The sequence below is a fragment of the Microcebus murinus genome, chromosome 14 (assembly GCF_040939455.1).
Source record: "Microcebus murinus isolate Inina chromosome 14, M.murinus_Inina_mat1.0, whole genome shotgun sequence".
In the NCBI taxonomy this organism is placed as follows: domain Eukaryota; kingdom Metazoa; phylum Chordata; class Mammalia; order Primates; family Cheirogaleidae; genus Microcebus; species Microcebus murinus.
The window spans coordinates 51,013,985-51,033,369 of NC_134117.1; the positions used below are offsets into that span (position 1 = coordinate 51,013,985).

The 19,385-nt window shown below is 43.0% G+C and overlaps 1 protein-coding gene across 1 annotated transcript; it reads right to left on the bottom strand.

Moving 5' to 3' along the window:
- Nucleotides 1-4,857: 4,857 nt before the first annotated feature.
- On the bottom strand, nt 4,858-5,316 carry ATOH7 (atonal bHLH transcription factor 7). The gene has a single exon (XM_012762915.3). The coding sequence runs from the start codon at nt 5,314-5,316 to the stop codon at nt 4,858-4,860; it is 459 nt and encodes a 152-aa protein (XP_012618369.2).
- Nucleotides 5,317-19,385: the final 14,069 nt, after the last annotated feature.

Here is a 19,385-nt window from a genome sequence, read left to right on the forward strand (position 1 = left end):
TTTATACTGTATTTTTACTGTACCTTTTCTATGTTTAGATATATTTAGATACACAAATACTTATCGTTGTGTTAGAATTGCCTACAGTATTCAGTGCGGAATATGCTGTACAGGTCTGTAGTCAAGGAGCATTAGGCTATACCACACAGCCTAGGTGTGTAGTAGGCTATACCATCTAGGTTTGTGTGTGATCCATGTTGTTCGCATGACAAAATCGCCTAAACTCATTTCTTGGAATGTATCCCCGTGGTTAAGCAATGCAGGACTATTGTTTTCTTTCAGCTCAGGTATTTTAGGGATACTCTATCAATTTGAAATAGCAATCCAAAAGTCCCATGTTAATTCAATAAATACTAAAGTGTGTACCGACTAGCATATTTATAATCAGAGAGGGGAATGGGTATACATGTGAGAAGATGGGTCATATATTTAGGATCTTATATGCACTTTGAAATTTCTTTCACTCATAGGTATCTAAGAGAGATATCTTTAGTGAAACATAGGCAGAGAGCAGATGCTAGCCAAATTCAGTCCAAAAACAGCACTTTGTTTTTATTATAACATGGCAAAATTTAAGCGAATTGAGCCTTAATTATTGAATCCTGCAGCTTTATTAACTACAACCAAAATATACCCATCTGGCCCATATCTAGCAGAAATTTTAAATCTTCATTAGTATAAAGTTCAACTCATTAACTAAGAAACTGGCTATGCTGGATGTTTGGAAAGATAGCCTGGTCCTTCTTAAGATTGGCAAATAGAAAGAATAGGATGTGCACAGAGGGAAGTATTAATAAAACTTAATGAAAATCAAGCAGGAGGGAGGGGGAGCAGGGGACAGTCAAAAACCTACTTCACAGGTACAATGAACACTATTCATGTGACGGGCACATTTATAGCTATGACTTAAGCATTACAAAGCGAAACATGTAACAAAAATATTTGTACTCCCTTAATATTTTGAAATTAAAAAAAAAAGAATAGGAAGTCAATATAACCAGTTTGGGGTAATGAGGTTAATGGTGTCATAATAGATACTGTTTAATTAAATGTTTCTCAACCTTGGAAGCCCATTAAAATCACCTGGGGAGTGTTTAAAAACTATGCTTAGGTCCCACCCTAGAACAGTTGAATCAGTTCTTGGGGTGAGGGCCCCAGGATTGGTTTTTTTTTTTTTTTTTTTTTGGTTTTTTTTTTTGAGACAGAGTCTCACTCTGTTACCCAGGCTAGAGTGCCATGTCGTCAGCCTAGCTCACAGCAACCTCAATCTCCTGGGCTCAAGCAATCCTGCTGCCTCAGCCTCCCGAGTAGCTGGGACTACAGGCATGTGCCACCATGCCCAGCTAATTTTTTCTATATATATATTAGTTGGCCAATTAATTTCTTTCTATTTATAGTAGAGACAGGGTCTCGCTCTTGCTCAGGCTAGTTTCGAACTCCTGACCTCGAGCAATCCTCCCGCCTCGGCCTCCCAGAAGGATTGGTTTTTTTTAAAGACTTCTTAGGTATGATTCTAATGAGTAGTCAGGGTTGAGAACCACTGGCTTAGGTGGCCTTTCCCATCTTGATAGCCTTGTTCACTTGTATGAGCTTCTTCAACACTTCTGAGCTTGGGGTTTGGAACCTCAACCTCTAGTTCGCACCTAGGGAAAGTCTGTACAGATGGCTAGTCAAACCGAAACCCTGCGAGGGGAGGTGTTCCTTTATTATGTAATACCCACTCTTAGGAGCTCTTATGGCACATATCACTGGGACTACACTATTGAAGGATTCAGCTATACTCTGTTTAGTACTATTTATTGATTTGTATGTGTGTGGGTTTTTTTGGCTACCTAGACAAGGGCAGGGATAGTGTTGTGTGAGCCTGGGTACAAATAGGTACTTGATAATATGTGTTGATTTGTTGAGAAAAGGGAACTCAGGGACAAGAATATTTTTTGAATTTTGATATGTCCTGTTGTCAAATTAGAAAGAAAACGGATTTTCAATGGTGAACAGTATAAAATATTGTGGCAACTTTGGGGATGCTTGGCAATCTAAACTCTATTTTATATATATATATATATATATATATATATATGAATCTTGACTTCAAAAAGGCTTTATCTGAGCTCCTCCTTCATAAACCATGAGGGATATCCCAACATACAGTTTGAAGAGTTATATCCATGATTGAATTTGATCACTGTGACCCATTTACTTTTCCCTCAATGTCTTTCTGGAAAAAAGTAGTACATTGAGTGGAGTAGAAAGCTTAGGAATTTGGTAAGAGCTAAGTTGCTTCCAAAAATTTCCAAAACACAGAAGCAGCCAGCCAAAGGCATAATATTTAACAGGCTGATTCCCATTCTTCTGGAGGAGTGAGGTTAGGGAAGAAGAGGCATGGGATTAGAATCCCATCATTTTAATTAAATTGTTTGATTTCATTAAGAAAGTGCTGTCAAGTTAACAGCCAAAATTGAAATATTTGTTGACTGTTTTTCCTGCGCAAGTCCCTGTACTAGAAGCCACAGAGATATAATGAAAAGTATGGTTCTCTTTCTTAAGGTATTTACAGTCCAGAGAAGGGAATGTGACACCCTATCTGAAAAATGACTAATGATCTTAATACATTTTTGAGAACTTCTCTGAGGAATACATTTTTTTAGCACTGATTTTGGTCATTCTCAAACTCTACAAACTTGCTGAGGTTATTGACGAAGCTTTTTAGAAGGTGTAAATAAGTAGACTAGTGTGCTTATATAGTCAGTAAGGCAAATGCCTGTAATCTTGCCATTGACCAAATACACACTGCAGAGTGGAGGGTGACCAGAGACTCTTGGCTTCATCACTTCTAGAATTGTGTTGTTTGCCTGCTGGACTACACAACATCTTCTAAGAGCTGTTGGAGTCAAGAGATTAAACATTTTGCTATCAAATCTACAGTAAAGAAGCAAAGCCCTGAACCCTCCTCAGTTTCTTATTTACAGCTATCAGACAGAAAGGAAAGTCAGCTTCAATTTCCCAAGGGGTTTCTGGAGATCTACTTGTGATTTTCTAAGTTTAAGTGTATGTATGGGCTAGGGAAGATACTTTCCTTCATTACGAACCAAATGGATTTTGATAAAGATAACTAAGAAAATAAAAATGTTAATGACCACTCTGTAGATAAATTACAAATAGGAGGCTGGGTCTGAGGTTGTGTTTTAGAATCCATGAAAAAGGATTTGGGAAATGTTGTTGTTGTTGTTGACTTGTGACAAATTCCAAATGCACAGATAACTTAAGAGTCCTGCTTTTCCTAATTATGAGTAAGACTTTCTCCCAAATGCAGGCAATCCTGTTCACCGCCAAGTCACTCTTGACATTAAGGGCTACGTTTATTCATGCAATGGTAAAGCAAACTAATAAAAGTAATTCAAACCAATACCACATATATTATTTTGTTCCCATTTTGATTAGCCTTGATGGTATTCCAAGAGCAATATTTTTATTTGTGTTAGTTTTAGAAATACATATACTTATTCCTATATGTGTGTATATATGTATATATAAATTCCTATATAGATATAGGAATAAATACATATATTTGGGCCAGGTGTGGTGGCTCACGCCTGTAATCCTAACTCTCTGGGAGGCCACAGCAGGCGGATTGCTCAAGGTCAGGAGTTCAAAACCAGCCTGAGCAAGAAAGAGACCCCGTCTCTACTATAAATAGAAACAAATTAATTGGCCAACTAATATAGATAGAAAAACTTAGCCGGGCATGGTGGCGCATGCCTGTAGTCCCAGCTACTCGGGAGGCTGAGGCAGGAGGATCACTTGAGCCCAGGAGTTTGAGGTTGCTCTGAGCTAGGCTGATGCCACAGGCACTCACTCTAGCCCAGGAAACAGAGTGAGACTCTGTCTCAAAAAAAAAAAAAAAAAACATATATTTGGGTACTTGTAAAGAATTAGTAGTAACTTGCTTAATAGAGAAAATAAAAGACTGAAGAACTGCATATCTAGTTCATTAAAAGCTATTAATATCTCAATTTAATCTTTTTAAAAAATCACAAAAATATATCTATATTTCCACGTTGACACAGAAAACTTTCAAGTTAATTATTTATACTCTCATCAGCTTTTTGAGGAAATATTACAAAAACAGCACATTTGCCAATCGGTGTAAATTAGTTTTAAACATTCCACATCTTTACTCAGAAACACTTTATATCATCACCCTCAAAATAGGCCTTTAGTGCCATCAGGAAACTAGTAGCGCACCTGGCATGAAAAACAAACCCACGTTTTCATTATATCTTACAAAATCTATATTTTAATAGTGTGTACACAGTTTAAAAAAATACAGAGCGCTCATGCCCATGTACTCTACCAAGCAAAGGGTAGTCTGACTCTACATCATGCATGCACACACAATGCACTAAGGGTGAATGCATTTACACAACAGGAAGGTAGCTCTGTTTTGAGCATACACAAGTAATGGATACTATAACTTCACCGGAACAGGACAAACTTACGAAGTTTAAGAAAGTGATTATTTCTCTGAGGACTGGAACAGCAGAATAGCCTAATCTTATTATTTTTTTTTAAAGACTGTCTTCCCTCAAAGTAGCCCAGAAAAGGGGAAGGGGACATTACGTTCACAGCAATCAAAACCATTCACAAGATCCAGTAATGACATCTACAAAATACAGAGGAGGGGAGAAGAAAGGCAATAAAATGATCGTGTCCGTAGGTCTGATGTTGCGAATACAGGTAACCTGAAAGTTTACTAATTACACTGGAGGAAAGCATCCTTGGCTCTGTGGGACCCCGACAGCCCCTGGGCTACGAGGGGCAGGGCGGCACCCCTCAGCACCGGGCACCTCTCGCGCCCTAAGTGGCCATCTGGAAGGGCTCCGGCTGGAAGCCGAAGAGCCTCTGGCCGTAGGGCTCGCCCTCGCCCGGCAGCCTCGCGCCCGCGAGCGGGAGGTAGTGGTCGCGGCCGAAGTGCTCGCAGTGGAGACCCACCCAGTCCCGCTCCGAGCCGAACCGCTCGGCCTCGGCCAGGATGCGGGTCAGAGCCATGATGTAGCTCAGCGCCATCTGCAGGGTCTCGTACTTGGACAGCTTTTTGTCCTGGCCCCACTGCGGCACCACCCGGCGCAGGCGGTCGAAGGCCGTGTTGAGCCCCTGCATGCGGCGGCGCTCGCGCGCGTTGGCCGCCAGGCGCCTGCGCGCCGCGCTCTCCAGCCGCCCGGCCCCGGCGCACGAGCCCGCGCACTCGCCGCCGCCCGCGCACGGGGCTGCCGCGCGCGCTCCCGCCGGCGGGCCGCTGGGCTTGCAGGACTTCATGCCCGGCCTGAGGCGGCGGCGGCGGCGGCGAGGCGCCGAGCCCGCCCGGCCGCTCGGCACCCGCGCGTGGGCTTCTCCGTCGGGCCGCTTCCCAGCGTGGCTCTTCTTGGCAAATAAGTCATAAACAGAGCAACTCACGTGCAGTCAGACAGTTTACAGGGGCCGGTGCGGGACTCGGCCTTCTGTCCTACTGGATAACCGGGCTGATGTCTCTTCCCTTGCCCCAGTTGAGGGGAAACTTTCCCCTCAGTTCAAGGGAAAGCCATTTGCTCAAGGTGAAGTTGAAAAGGAGAAGGAAAGCTTCCTACGGCAGAGTTTGGTGTGGCTGGTGCAGGGAAGGCCTTTCAAGTCCTCTGGGAAAGCCCGAGACTCCTTTTCAGGAAGATGAAATCTTCCCCGAAGCTCAGACAGGGGAAGGAGCGCTTTTAGCGCAGTAGCTGTCGGAGAGTGCTGGGTGAATCTTCGAGGGAGGAGAATTTATAGCAGAGGCCTGAGGAGGGAACAGGTGGTGGCAGGTGGGCGGGCGTCCCTCGGCTTCCATCTCAGCACCTTCCTACCCTGGGAACTGCGGGGGGGAGGGGGCGACGCACAGCAAAATCCTGACATTACAGCCTCAGTCTGTTGAAGTTTCTCCAAAGCTATGCCCGACACTAACTAACACACCATCTGGAGTGGCCTGGCTGTCCCTAAAAAAATAACAAGGTGGGGGGTGTGAGGGGAAGCTTGATCTATCTTTTCCCATATCGGCAGGCAGCTTACATATCAAAAACTTAACGGAGGTTTTGAAATTATGAGGAATAATTTGTCTGAAGATGTTGGTTTTGGCATTATGAGGTATATCAGAAGTTTAGTGTAAGAAGATGTAGCTTTATAGAGAAGTGTAACAATTTTGCATAATGCTGAACTAATATAGTGGCATTTTTATTTTAGCTATTAAGTAAATTGGGACAAATTAGCAGTTCCTAATATTGCAGACCCGGTATTTTACTGTGAATAATTTGGCTATTTTATGTGAAATAACTTGTCATAACATATCAAAATATATTAATATGTATATAAAAACTTTATATTATTCTAATTATATAATTGGATTGCATGAGGATTTATACTTCATTTCCCCTGACACAGGTTTATAAATGTTTGTGGGACATACACTGAGATGATAACTAATCACTTAGATTTGACATTTAAATCTAATAAAACTAATCATAATACACATATATGTGCAAAATGAAAACATCTAAGTAATGTGAGGTTTTTAAAACTAATTCCTGATGGAATATTTTAGCCCACCTCATAAAGCTGAAAATATTTCATACTACTTAGATATTTCAGTTGTGTCAACTGTCCTCAGGAACAATAAGGAAGTATGATTTCCACTATTGATAACAAGGATCTGATTTTTACAGAGAAACCATTAATTTCATTCTCTTATCTCAGCTTGTTTCTTGCTCTTAAGAGGAATCAAGGTGTGAAGAAACCAGCTCCAAATAGACTCAGTGCAGACTCATTTCTGGATTCTTCAGGAAGACCAGTATGTTTCTTCTCCTTTTGAAATATGGATAATTTCAGCATTATTCTAAAATATGTTTGTTTAATTAAGTTATCAACAAACTCTAACAAATCAGGAGTCTTTTAACCATGACTTGCTTCCCCACCAATGCCTCAGACTGTAACCCCATTGTGACTGCCCTGACTCCAGGTCTTGTCTTCCCATAAATAGTTGATTAATCCCCAGCTGAAGCAATGACAATGAAATGAAGTTGAATAACATGAAGACAATAGGAAGCAATTGAACATTAATGATCTCCAGCATGACAGATGTTGAACACAGACTTTTACATTGAGCCACTCAGCTCTGTTTCTCTGAGTCCTAACAGTCTTGGTTGGGAACAGCAGTCCTGCTACAGGAAAGACTATGTTATTTACTCATCAAAATGTCAAATTTTTTGTGTGTTTTCATGAAAATCTTCCCTATTAATGGTGTTGTTTTTGGTGTTCATTTATTTCATCCCTTTCCTCCAAAGAGCCCCCACTGTGCTGCTCTGTGGAATGTTTCTCTGCAAAATAGACTATGTACTTGTTCTGGACACTATTGTCCAAAGTGCTAATGAGATGTATGCTTTTGCAGGCCATGTACCCAGGATTGATGAGATTATAGCTCTTGTACCAACAGCATCAAAAGCATAACTTGAAGAGAAAAAGGAAACAGTACTATGCACAGAACACAGTTATATTAGAACTTAAACTGGCGGATATTTATTACATGAATTTGATTTAAAAATAGATAGTATTTCTGCAATAAAGGGCTTTAGAAGGCATATAGTAAGACATTATTAGTCTACAAAGATGCTTTTGGGAAAAGGGTTTCCATTGTCAAATAAGTTTGGGAAACATCTGCTATTTTTCACTTGGAGAGTCATGAAGCAAAATTGACATAGTAAAGTTTCTGAGAAGTCTTGGATTAAAGAAACCTATTGACTCCGGCATTTTCTAGACCTTCTTGAATACAGCACCTTCTTTTCCTAGCAAAGTCTATGAACAAAGTTTCCTTGGATACTTTTTCAAACCTGCTCTAGTACCTTCCATTTATTTTATAGAGGGGGAGACTGAGATCCAGAGACTGTACACTGTGCTCAAAGGCACTGAGCAATTTCATGATTGGATTAAGACAATAAATCAAATCTCCTACATCCTTTGATTTGAGAGGCTTTAAAATTATGAGATCACTAAATACAAGCTCGTCATTTTACAAGGGGGCAGCAGAGATCAACGAGTGACTTCTCAGTCAGACAAGTCACTAATAAAGGTTTCAGGAGAAGCCAGCCATGGTGGCTCAAGCCTGTAATCCTAGCACTCTTGGGAGGCTGAGGCAGGAGGAACACTTGAGATCAAGAGTTTGAGACCATCCGGAGGAAAAGCAAGATCCATCTCTACAAAAAAGTAGAAAAAATTAGCTGGGCATGGTGGCATGAACCTGTAGTCCCAGATACTAGGGATGCTAAGGCAGGAAAATCCCTTGAGCCCAGGAGTTTTAATTTGCAGTGAGCTATAATGACACCACTCCTCTCTAGCTGGAGCAACAGAGTGAGACTCTGAAAAATTTCAGGAGTAGAATTAGAAACTTTGTGCATAAAGGACAATGTCATTTATTTTACAACGCTAGTGACTAACACACTAGGCACTAGGATAGTAAGTACCCAATAAATAACCCAGAATGAATGACTGGAACAATAAATTAGATAACTAGTGGGGGTGGGGTCAGGGAGAAGGAGCTTACACATGTACAAGGAGTAGAAAAATAGAAGAAACATCATTTTAGAGAGAAAAGATCAGTGGCTTGAAATTATTACAAAAAATGTGTAGAATAGGTTCAAGGGTGAACATTACTTTATTATCCAAAACTGTATCTAATCTTTAAAATGGAGGTTCTCAAAAGAATACACAAAAGAAAGGGAGGAAAACACTTATCAAAAAATATTCATTCTGAAATTTACAGAAAAAATATGGAAATAGAAGACTGAGGCTTCCTTATGGAGAGTGTAGTAATTAGGTGATTTTGGATCCCTGAAAGACTAAGAGGAAAGCCAGAAAAGGACAAAAGAACAATGAACTTGAGGTCCACTTTTGTTTTATTAAAGACCAGAAGTGCAAGGTAGTAAGAGTTCTTACAGCTTTACAATGTGCTATGTAGTTACTAGGGGTAGAAAACCCCACAAAGGGATTTATATGCTTAGAGAAAGGAAGGAAGAGGCCAAGTCTTGTACCTCTACATCCTGCCACTCGAAGGTCCAGGAAAGAGAAAACTTAGCCAAGGGCAGAAACTGAGAAGGGACAGAGACTAACAATGGGGTTAAGAGGAAGGTGACAACAATGAGGGGCCCTATCCCAGACGCCAGAAGTGATCACTTACCAGAAAGTACAGGCTCATCAAAGGGTCCCAGGTGACTCTCCAAGCCCCAGTCACTTGCCACTGCTTGAGAATTCCAGCAAGGCACTTTTAGTTTCTAGAAACCATGAGCTAGACTGACTTATGTGGTTTGGATTCTGCCTTCACTTTTCTTTCTTTCTTTTTTTTTTTTTTTTTTAATTTCTATAAATTTTTTTTACTCTTTTCTTTTTTTCCCCTTCCATATTCCTACAGATGCCTTCACTTTTATTGCTAGAGGATCTTAGAGTCCTGTTAGCATTCGGGCTGGAAAAGACCAACATCTTTGGAGTCAGTTTTGAATCCTGAATCTCCCATCAACTAGCTGAGCGGTGTGGTCTTACACAAATCACTTCTGTTTCTCCATGTTTGAGGTGGAATCATAACACCCAGCTCACGGGGCGGTAGTGAGCATTAAGCCTGTACCTGTAAAGGACTCTGCCTGGTCTCTAAGAAAGTCACCCTTTAAATCAGAACTAGTATTACATATTCTGAATAGTTTTTATAAATGTTAATGAAAATGAACTCCAGTTTCTAAAGTTTTAGAATGTAATGAATAATTTTTAAATTTTTACTCATAAATATACAGTTAAAGTCATGACGTGAATTCTAGCTGTGTGATCTTGGGCACCTTGCTTAACCTCTCTGTGCCTCTTACCTTGTGTGTAAAAGGGTTAGTAATATGTAGAACCAATGTCACAGAATAGGATTGCATTAGTTTCTCTTTGTAAAGCACTTAGATCTATGCGTAGCATACAATTAAATGCAATATAGGTGCTTGTTTAAAAAAACAAAATGATCTGCTGTGATTATCCAAGATGTAGAATAGCCACCCCTTTCTTCTGCTCATTTTTCTCTATTTCTCTGTTCTTCGGTACTTGTACCTCAAGGCTGTGGTCCCCAAGCCCTGGGCTGTGGACTGGTACCAGTCTGTGGCCTGTTAGGAACCGGGCTGCACAGCAGGAGGTGAGCAGTAGGCAAGTGAGCAGTAGGCAAGAAGCTTCATCTGTATTTATAGCCGGTCCCCATCGCTCACTTCACTGCATAATCCCCACCTCTTGTCAGATCAGTGGCAGCATTAGATTCTCGCAGAAGCTCAAATCCTACTGTAAATTGCACATGCAAGGGATCTAGGTTGCACACTCCTTATGAGAATCTAATGCCTGATGATCTGAGGTGGAGCTGAGGTGGTGATGCTAGCGCTGGGGAGCAGCTGCAAATACAGATTATCATTAGCAGAGAGGGTTGACTGCACAGTAAATGTAATGCTCCTGAATCATCCTGAAACCATCCCCCCCACCACCCCACACTTGGGTCTGTAGAAAATTGTCATCCATGAAACTAGTCCCTGGTGTCAAAAAGGTTGGGGACCACTTCCATAAGGTGAGCAGGGACAGGGAAAGGAGAGAAAATGCAAAGGAATTTATTTTGCTTTTGATAATAGAGCAATCTAAGCTTGAAATATCACAGATAGAAGCCAAAAAGTCTACCCAGGGGAAGCCTTTAGGTAGCATATTTAGTGGTTTCATTATAGTTTGAAGTTCAGTTTTAGTTGTAGACACACATTTATTTATTTATTTATTTATTTTTTGAGACAGAGTCTCACTCTGTTGCCTGGGCTAGAGTGCCATGGCATTAGCCTAGCTCACAGAAACCTCAAACTCCTGGGCTCAAGCAATCCTTCTGCCTCAGCTTCCTGAGTAGCTGGGACTACAGGCATGTGCCACAATGCCCGGCTAATTTTTTCTATATTTTTAGTTGGCCAATTAATTTCTTTCTATTTATAGTAGAGACGGGGGTCTCGCTCTTGCTCAGGCTGTTCTCGAACTCCTGACCTTGAGCGATCCTCCTGCCTCGGCCTCCCAGAGTGCTAGGATTACAGGTGTGAGTCACCGCACTTGGCCGAGACACATATTTAAAAGTGCTAATTTTCAGGGGATGCTCTACTTTCCCAGTGATTGAATTATTTGGCCAGTCCTTCCTGGTACTGAGGTATTTGAGAAGACAAACCAGTATACAAGATGTTGCTTCATGAGCGAGTGTAGCACCAGAACAAAGGGAATCGGTCTTAAGGGTGTGCCGGAGTATTCTGAGGTAAACTTAGGCTGGAAGCTAGTTTCTATGTTTCTTCCTTTTGTGGTCCCAGATTTGAGTCGGGCAAAAGTGAAGTTGCATGAGCTTTGGGAGGCAGAAGTAAAGCCATCATACTCTGAAGACGATTGCAGGTTGGAGGCTTCAAGAGTCAGACAAAGAGGTGCCACTGGGTCCCAGTTGTCCTTGTTCTCTCTCATTCCATGTCCAGCACACTCTCCTAACTGCTGGCCCCGCTCACCAATGGCAGCCCCAAGCCCTCTACCAGGTGCTTCGTGTGAACTCACAAAGGCGGTAGGCACAGGGACCTCGACTTCCACACCAGTCGCCCTGCCCAGTCTCACGTCAGCAGCTGGGCATGCCTGGCTTCAGGCCCCCCTGCAAGCTCTGACTCATTCGCCCCAGCCAGGGCTGCCTCGTGACTATTCTCCAACCCTTTGACAATGCTTTTTCAACCTTATGTCCCCAGCTCCTCCCCCAATGATATAAGGCCTCATACTTACAATAAACTCCTTCTTCCACCATATGCACAGTGGCTCTGCTTTCCTGATTGAACCCTGACTGAAACAAGGAATGTTTCACCCCGGCCACAGTAAGGCCACAGAACCTGTCCCTGCCTCCTAGTGCAGACCTTCCACACCAGTGCCCCATTGTCTATGTGCCCACCAGGATTAAATGGTAACTACTATTATTTCTATCTGTTCAGCCTTGTGCCAGGCAACATCAGAAGTAAGACAGCCTTTAGCCTGCTGGTGTTCACAATCCAGTTATGCAGATGAGATCCAACACACATTAAAAACTCCTCCAAGCAGTAAACCAGGGTCTTTCTCCCCAAGAAGCACACAAGACAATCCATTAGCGTATGGGAAAAGATTAGAAATTTTGCTGATATTTATTTTACCTCACCCTTTTCATGTCCACCTTGGGATGTGTTTTATAATGTAGAAAATATAAACACATGCATTTATATGTGAGCATATACTGATGCTTTTTTTTTTCTGATAGGAATGTGATCAGAAAAGTTGGGTCCACTGTCCTAGGTGTGAGGCAGTGCACCATTAGGAGCATTAGGACATCAGAGGAAGGAGGTCTTACTGGGCTCTGGAGGATGAGAGATTTCAGCTGGTGGCCCCACCTCTCTGACACCACCCCTTACTGCTGCCCCCGCACAGGGCTGCCGCTCCTCTGCCACTGCCCAAGCTCACCACCCCCCACCCCTGCGTGGGGCTTCTTCACTGCTTGCTCCCTCCGCCCCAGATGCAGTTTCCCCGTTCTTCCCTGGCTGGCTCCTGTGTGTCATTCAGCTCCCAACCTATCTGATGTTTTATTTCCTTAGTTGTTTGTTTGAAAACTCCAGGAATTCGGGGGCTTCCTCCGCACTGTTCCTAGCTGTATCTCCAGCACCTAGAGTTGTCTCTAGTACACAATAGATGCTCAAGAAATATTGCTGAAAGGAGGAAGGGAGGGAGGAGAGGAAGGGACGCAGGCAGATGGAGGGACCCATGTGCAGAGGGAGAGTAGACACCGTTCCACTGGCAACACAGCTCTTTTTCCTCCTGCTAACAGCCCCTTTTGGGGAAAATCATGTCCTCCAAAAGCAATGGCAACAGATCTGCTGCTTTTGTTTTTGCTCTGAAATTGTGGCATTCGCTGTTTTTGCAGTGAGCAGGTGGCTTCCTTCCCCAAAGGGTGGCTCTCATTACAACCCAGGTTTCAGGCAGTACCTGAGTCAGCTCAGAGTAAAAGCCCAGAGGCCTCGCAGGCCCAAGCCAGGCGCTGATGTCGGCTCCCTGCCCCAGGGGGAAGCGGTTTTCTGTTTATTTTAGTTGGTTTTGCTTTTTTGTTTCCTTGTGCAGTTACAATAGCTTGGCTGACCAAGTTATTCTAAATGTCCAGACAGTGTGGTCTTTTGATTCTGAGCTCATGTTCCCAGCCCTCCTCACCATTGTTTTTGACTCTAGCTATGCCCCAGCCTCCTACTGACCTCCACTGGGGGGCGGGGGGCGGGGGGGGGGGGGGGGGGACAGAAGGATATCATGGCTCACTCACCAGACGTCTGTGCCAGTCAGAGTCCTAGACTATCTCTAAGTGGAATCCAAAATTGGGATGCCATATAATTGTCACTCTGGGTCACTTGATTCACCTTAGCAAGCTTGCTTTTCCACTAACTGATGAACACCGAGTTGGGTTCCAGGTAACATTGGTGGTATGTGGAACTCAGGAGTCATCTAGGATGGAAGCCAAAGTTGGCTTATTTACTTGACTACTTTAAGCCAAGAAACACCCCTGGAACATGAGTTTTCTGCAAAAGCCCATTATACCAACCTCTTACCAGTTAGATCCCCCAAGTGTCCCCGGACTCACGTGGGTCAGAGGTATCCAGAGTGCTGGCTGGTACCTCAAGTCCCCTTCTCCCTCACTTTACCCAGATCAGCTTTGTTGGTTCTCTGAAGTGAGCTTCCCAAAGTGTGTCCTGAAACTATTGCCCTTCAACAAAGAAAAGAAAATTCTGGCTTAGACAAAGCTACACAGTCATCCCTCGATTTCCGTGGAGGATTGGTTCCAGAATCCACGGACACTCAAGCCCGTGATGTAAAACAGTGTAGTATTTGTGTATAACTAAACACATCTTCCTATGTACTTTAAATCATCACTAGATTACTTATAATAGCTAGCACAATGTAAATGTATATGCTGTGTAAATAACTGAGAATGATGACAAGAAAAAAAGTCTGTGCATGTTCAATGCAGACACAATCTTTTTTTTTCCTCAAAATTTTTGAAAATTATTTTTTCAGAGACCTGGTCTCTGTCACCCAGGCTAGAATGCAGGGGCACAATCATAGCTCACTGCAGCCTCAAACTCCTGGGCTCAAGTGATCCTCCCACCTAGGCCTCCAAATAGCTAAGACTACAGGTACATGCCACCATGCCCAGATAATTTTTCTTATTTTTTATACAGATAGAGTCTTACTAAATTGTTCAGGCTAATCTTAAACTCCTGGCCTCAAGCAATGCTCCCATCTCGACCTCCCAAAAGGCTGGGATTACAGGTGTGAGCCACCACACCTGGCCCTTTTTTCTCAAATATTTTTGATCCTTGGTTGGTCGAATCCATGGATGCAGAATCCACAGATACGGAGGGCCAAGTGTGTAGGTTTTTCACTGCAAGACTTTTTAGAGGCTTTACCATAATCATGGTCCTTCTCAGGACAGGCCATGTAGCATTTCCCAAACTTGTGTGGCCACAGAATCTCCTCATCTTAGAGGATAGCCAGAAAGCAGTGTCCACAGAAAACATGTTTGGAAAAAGGTAAGCTGAATCTATCACCTGACATTAGAGAGAAAGCTGTCTTAACAAATTTTAGTGGTTAATTTAAAAAACTCTAATTATTATTATTAGATTTATTATTATTATTTATTATTATTATTAATCTAATTATTATTAGATTTAAAAAAATCTAACCTCGGCCGGGCGCAGTGGCTCACGCCTGTAATCCTAGCACTCTGGGAGGCCGAGGCGGGTGGATTGCTCGAGGTCAGGAGTTTGAAACCAGCCTGAGCAAGAGTGAGACCCCATCTCTACTATGAAAAGAAAGAAATTAATTGGCCAACTAATATATATAGAAAAAATCAGCCGGGCATGGTGACGCATGCCTGTAGTCCCAGCTACTCGGGAGGCTGAGGCAGGAGGATTGCTTGAGCCAGGAGTTTGAGGTTGCTGTGAGCTAGGCTGACACCAGGGCACTCACTCTAGCCTGGGCAACAACACGAGACTCTGTCTCAAAAAAAAAAAAAAAAGAACTAACCTCCTTTTCCCTACATTCTAGTTGTTCCTTTGAGCCCTAAATATTTCTCTTACAAAGTTACTTGTGAGCATGCAAATTCTCTGGGTGGTGCCGAGGGTGAGGTGGCTGTGCCGGAGAGGCACGCTGGGGCTGCGGGGACTCTCGGGGACAGAACTGGTTGGCAAGGAGGATAGTGAGAGGCCCACAGATCAGCTGGCAGTGCAAGGGAGGGAAAGATTTCTCTTCTTCACCCATCCTAGGCTCTTGGCCAAGGCCCCTATTTCAAAAGATAGATTAACAAGAGAAAAGCACACAAACTTATTATAAGTTTTATGTGACATGGGAACCCTCACAAGGAAATGAAGACTTGAAGAAACAGGTAAACCTGTGTATTTCTCATGCTAGATGTGATGAAAAAGTGGACAGCTGTGGAGAAAGAAGTGTGAGTGCACAAAGCAGGTATGATCTAATGGGGATAAACTGGGGTTGGAGGAGGGGAGGGACTTAGCAAGGCCTGTTTGTTCTTCCCTGTGTCTTCAGAGAAAAGGATGTTCCTTTCCTCCAATTACAGGATAGGCACCTCTTGAGTGAGGGTCTTTCCACCTGTTTCAGGGGAGAAGAGCAGTGGAAAGGTGAGATTGATCTCACTGCTTCTGCTGTTTTCTCGAATATTCTGTGGGAGCGTGCCCTGTACCCAGTCAGCAGGCAGCCCAGAGTCTGGCTGCATATACAAGAACCCAGGAAAGGAAGGAAGCGCCGATGCAGAGAAGGGCATGGGTGGCGAGGTCAGATTCGAGACCGCTCTGAGCAAGAGCAAGACCCCATCTCTACTATAAATAGAAAGAAATTAATTGGCTAACTAAAATATATATGTATATATGTGTATATGTATATATATATACATATATATATATATACACACACACATACAGTTATCTGGGCATGGTGGCGTATGCCTGTAGTCCCAGCTACTCGGGAGGCTGAGACAGGAGGATCGCTTGAGCCCAGGAGTTTGAGGATGCTGTGAGCTAAGCTGACACCACAGCACTCTAGCCCAGGCAACAGAGTGAGACTCTGTCTCAAAAAAAAAGAGAGAGAGAGAGAAACAGACAGAATCAGACATTGTGTGCCTCCTGATGGAAAAACACAGCACCTAGTACACGTACTAAAAAATAGAACCTGAATCTTATTAGGCCTTCATATCTAACAATGAATTTACATGAAATTCAAGGGACAGAGAATCATGTTAACAGTGACCCTGGGAAGGCAATCAGCAATTTCAGAATTGAGAAACTCAACAGGACAATTGACTGGTTTCTTCAATGAATATATTGCATTGAAAAAAAAAAAAAGGAGGAATCTGTAGAATTAGAATAAGAGACTAGAACCATATCAGTCAAAAAAAATGTGATGTGTGGATCTTGTTTGGATCCTAATTCATATAGATCAATTCCAAAAATATTTTTGAGGCAATCGGGGAAATTTGAGCACTGATGAGTACTTGGTAATAATAAAGAAATAAAGGCATGGTGGCTCATGCCTGTAATCCTAGCACTCTGGGAGGCCGAGGCAGGTGGATTGTTTGAGCTCAGGAGTTCGAGACCAGCCTGAGCAAGAGCAAGACCCCATCTCTGCCAAAAATAGAAAAAAATAGCCTGGCATGGTGATGCATGCTTGTAGTCTCAGCTACTCGGGAGGCTGAGGCAGAAGGATTGCTTGAGCCCAGGAGTTTGAGGTTGCCATGAGCTATGATGACACCACGGCATTCTAGCCCGGGCAACAGAGTGAGACTCTATCTCAAAAAAATAACAACAACAACAACAATAATAATAAAGAAGCATTACCAATTATTTTAGGTATAATAAAGATATTATCACATTGTTTAAGGCCTTATATTTTAGAGATACATACTGAAATATAAATGGAAGCATATACAGTAATGTGTGGAAATTGCTTTAAAATAATCCAGGGCAAGTGAGCACAGTGGTTCACACCTGTAATCCTAGCACTTTGGGAGGCCAAGGCAGGAGAATCGTTTGAGGCTAGGAGTTTGAAACCAGCCTGGGCCACACAATGAGACCTCATCTCTAAAAAAAATAAAATTAAAAAATTAGCTGGGTGCAGTAGCTTGCACCTTGTCTGTTCCAGTCAAGATTTCAAATACCAAGGCGAGAGAATTTCATATGCCAGCTTGTCAGGGAACAAGCTTTGGCCAGGGAACAAGACAGGGAGGAGCTACGTGGTAACTGGGAGATCAGTTGTGAGCTAGAAGGCACTGAAGTTTGTGTCTGCTGGAGAAAGAAGGACCCATTCATTCTGCCCCAATGATGAGACCCAGCTGAAGCTGTAGATTAAGAAAAAAAAGTAGTCAAGCGTCTTACAGAAGCTGTGGCTCTGGCTTGTAGCACAGTTCTCCCATCTGCCACTGCTTTCTACTCATCTGGCAGAACTGGCCCTTCCTCTCCCGTCCTCCTCACCCAGCCACACCCAGAGGCAGGGCTCTTTGCTCCTGTGCCCTCAGCTGCAATGAAACTGCCTCTGATGGGGCAGAGGAGAGCTTGGGGTACGTAGGGCCAGGCAGCCTACACTCCATCAGCGTCTGGCTCTGAAGAAAGCAACCCCATCCCCAGCTACATAAAAGCTCTTTTCTCCGTATGGGTCATCACTTGACCTTGACTACCCATCTCTCTTCTGGGAATCAGTCTCTCTCCTGGGAATGATCTGGGAAACACGACAGAAGCCATTGTCATGACTGCTGCCAGGTTCCTGAGTTCTGGTTCTGATAGGACCGGAGGATTTGCATGAAGTGCTTCCAAAGCAATAACCCATCCATCGCAGGGGGAATGGAAATATAGCGAGATGTCTGGATCCTCATCTCTTCGAGGAAAAACCAGAAAGATTAAGGAATCAGAGCAAGGGAGAAATGAGCAAGTTAAAGAATTCCCATTCAACTTTAAGACTATGGAATTCAATGGTAAGAATGTTAAAAATTAAGATTTTTAAGGCCAGGCGTGATGGCTCACACCTGTAATCCTAGCACTCTGGGAGGCTGAGGCAGGAGGATCCCTTAAGGTCAGGAGTTTGAGATCAGCCTGAGCAAGAGCAAGACCCCCTCTGTACTAAAAATAGAAAGAAATTAGCTGCACAACTAAAAATATATAGAAAAAATTAGCCAGGTGTGGTGGTACATGACTGTAGTCCCAGCTATTTGGGAGGCTGGGGCAGGAGGATTGCTTGAGCTCAAGAGTTTGAGGTTGCTGTGATCTAGGCTGAAGCCGCAGCACCCTAGCCTGGGCAACAGAGTGAGATTCTGCCTCAAAAAAAAAAAAAAAAAAAATTAAGATTTTAAAACTAGTGTTACTTATTCAAGTCTACTGTTCCTGCCTATTTTAACATGCCTATTCTGCTCATATTTGACTGGACTTATTATTATCTTTATTGTCATTTTTAACACCCAAGATTTACCAAAAGTACATGAGTATGTCAGGTATTATATATTCAGCCCTTTCGGTACGTTACTTTATTTCACTCTGTTAGCATCTCAGTGTGGTGGGTATTATTATTACTCCCATTTCACAGATGAGGAAAATGAGGCCCAGCGAAATTAAGAAACTTGCCCCAAGGTCCTTTAGCTGGTGAGTAGGGGAACCTGGATTTGTCTGACTATAGACACAACCTTTTAGCTGCTCTAAAGTGTTATATAAAGAAAACCTGCTCGGGCGCGGTGGCTCACGCCTGTAATCCTAGCACTCTGGGAGGCTGAGGCGGGCGGATTGCTCGAGGTCAGGAGTTCAAAACCAGCCTGAGCAAGAGCGAGACCCCGTCTCTACTATAAATAGAAAGAAATTAATTGGCCAACTAATGTATATAGAAAAAAATTAGCCGGGCATGGTGGCACATGCCTGTAGTCCCAGCTACTTGGGAGGCTGAGGTGGAAGGATTGCTTGAGCCCAGGAGTTTGAGGTTGCTGTGAGCTAGGCTGACGCCAGGGCACTCACTCTAGCCTTGGCAACAAAGCAAGACTTTTGTCTCAAAAAAACAAAAACAACAAAAACAAAAACAACAAAAAAGAAAACCTTATGCAACTACTATAAATCTTATCTAAAATTTCATGTAAAGAAAACTGACTTACTTAACATGGAGTTGGCACATTGAACATAATGATCCGACATTGCTACATGCAGAGGAACCTACACATCTCCCTCAGGCTGTAGACAGTGTGGTAAGGCGTTTGGGGCTTGAACATATTGCACTGATGCTCA

Excerpts from the sequence above, each read along its gene's own strand:
- ATOH7 (XM_012762915.3), bottom strand. The coding sequence starts at position 5,316 with ATGAAGTCCTGCAAGCCCAGCGGCCCGCCGGCGGGAGCGCGCGCGGCA.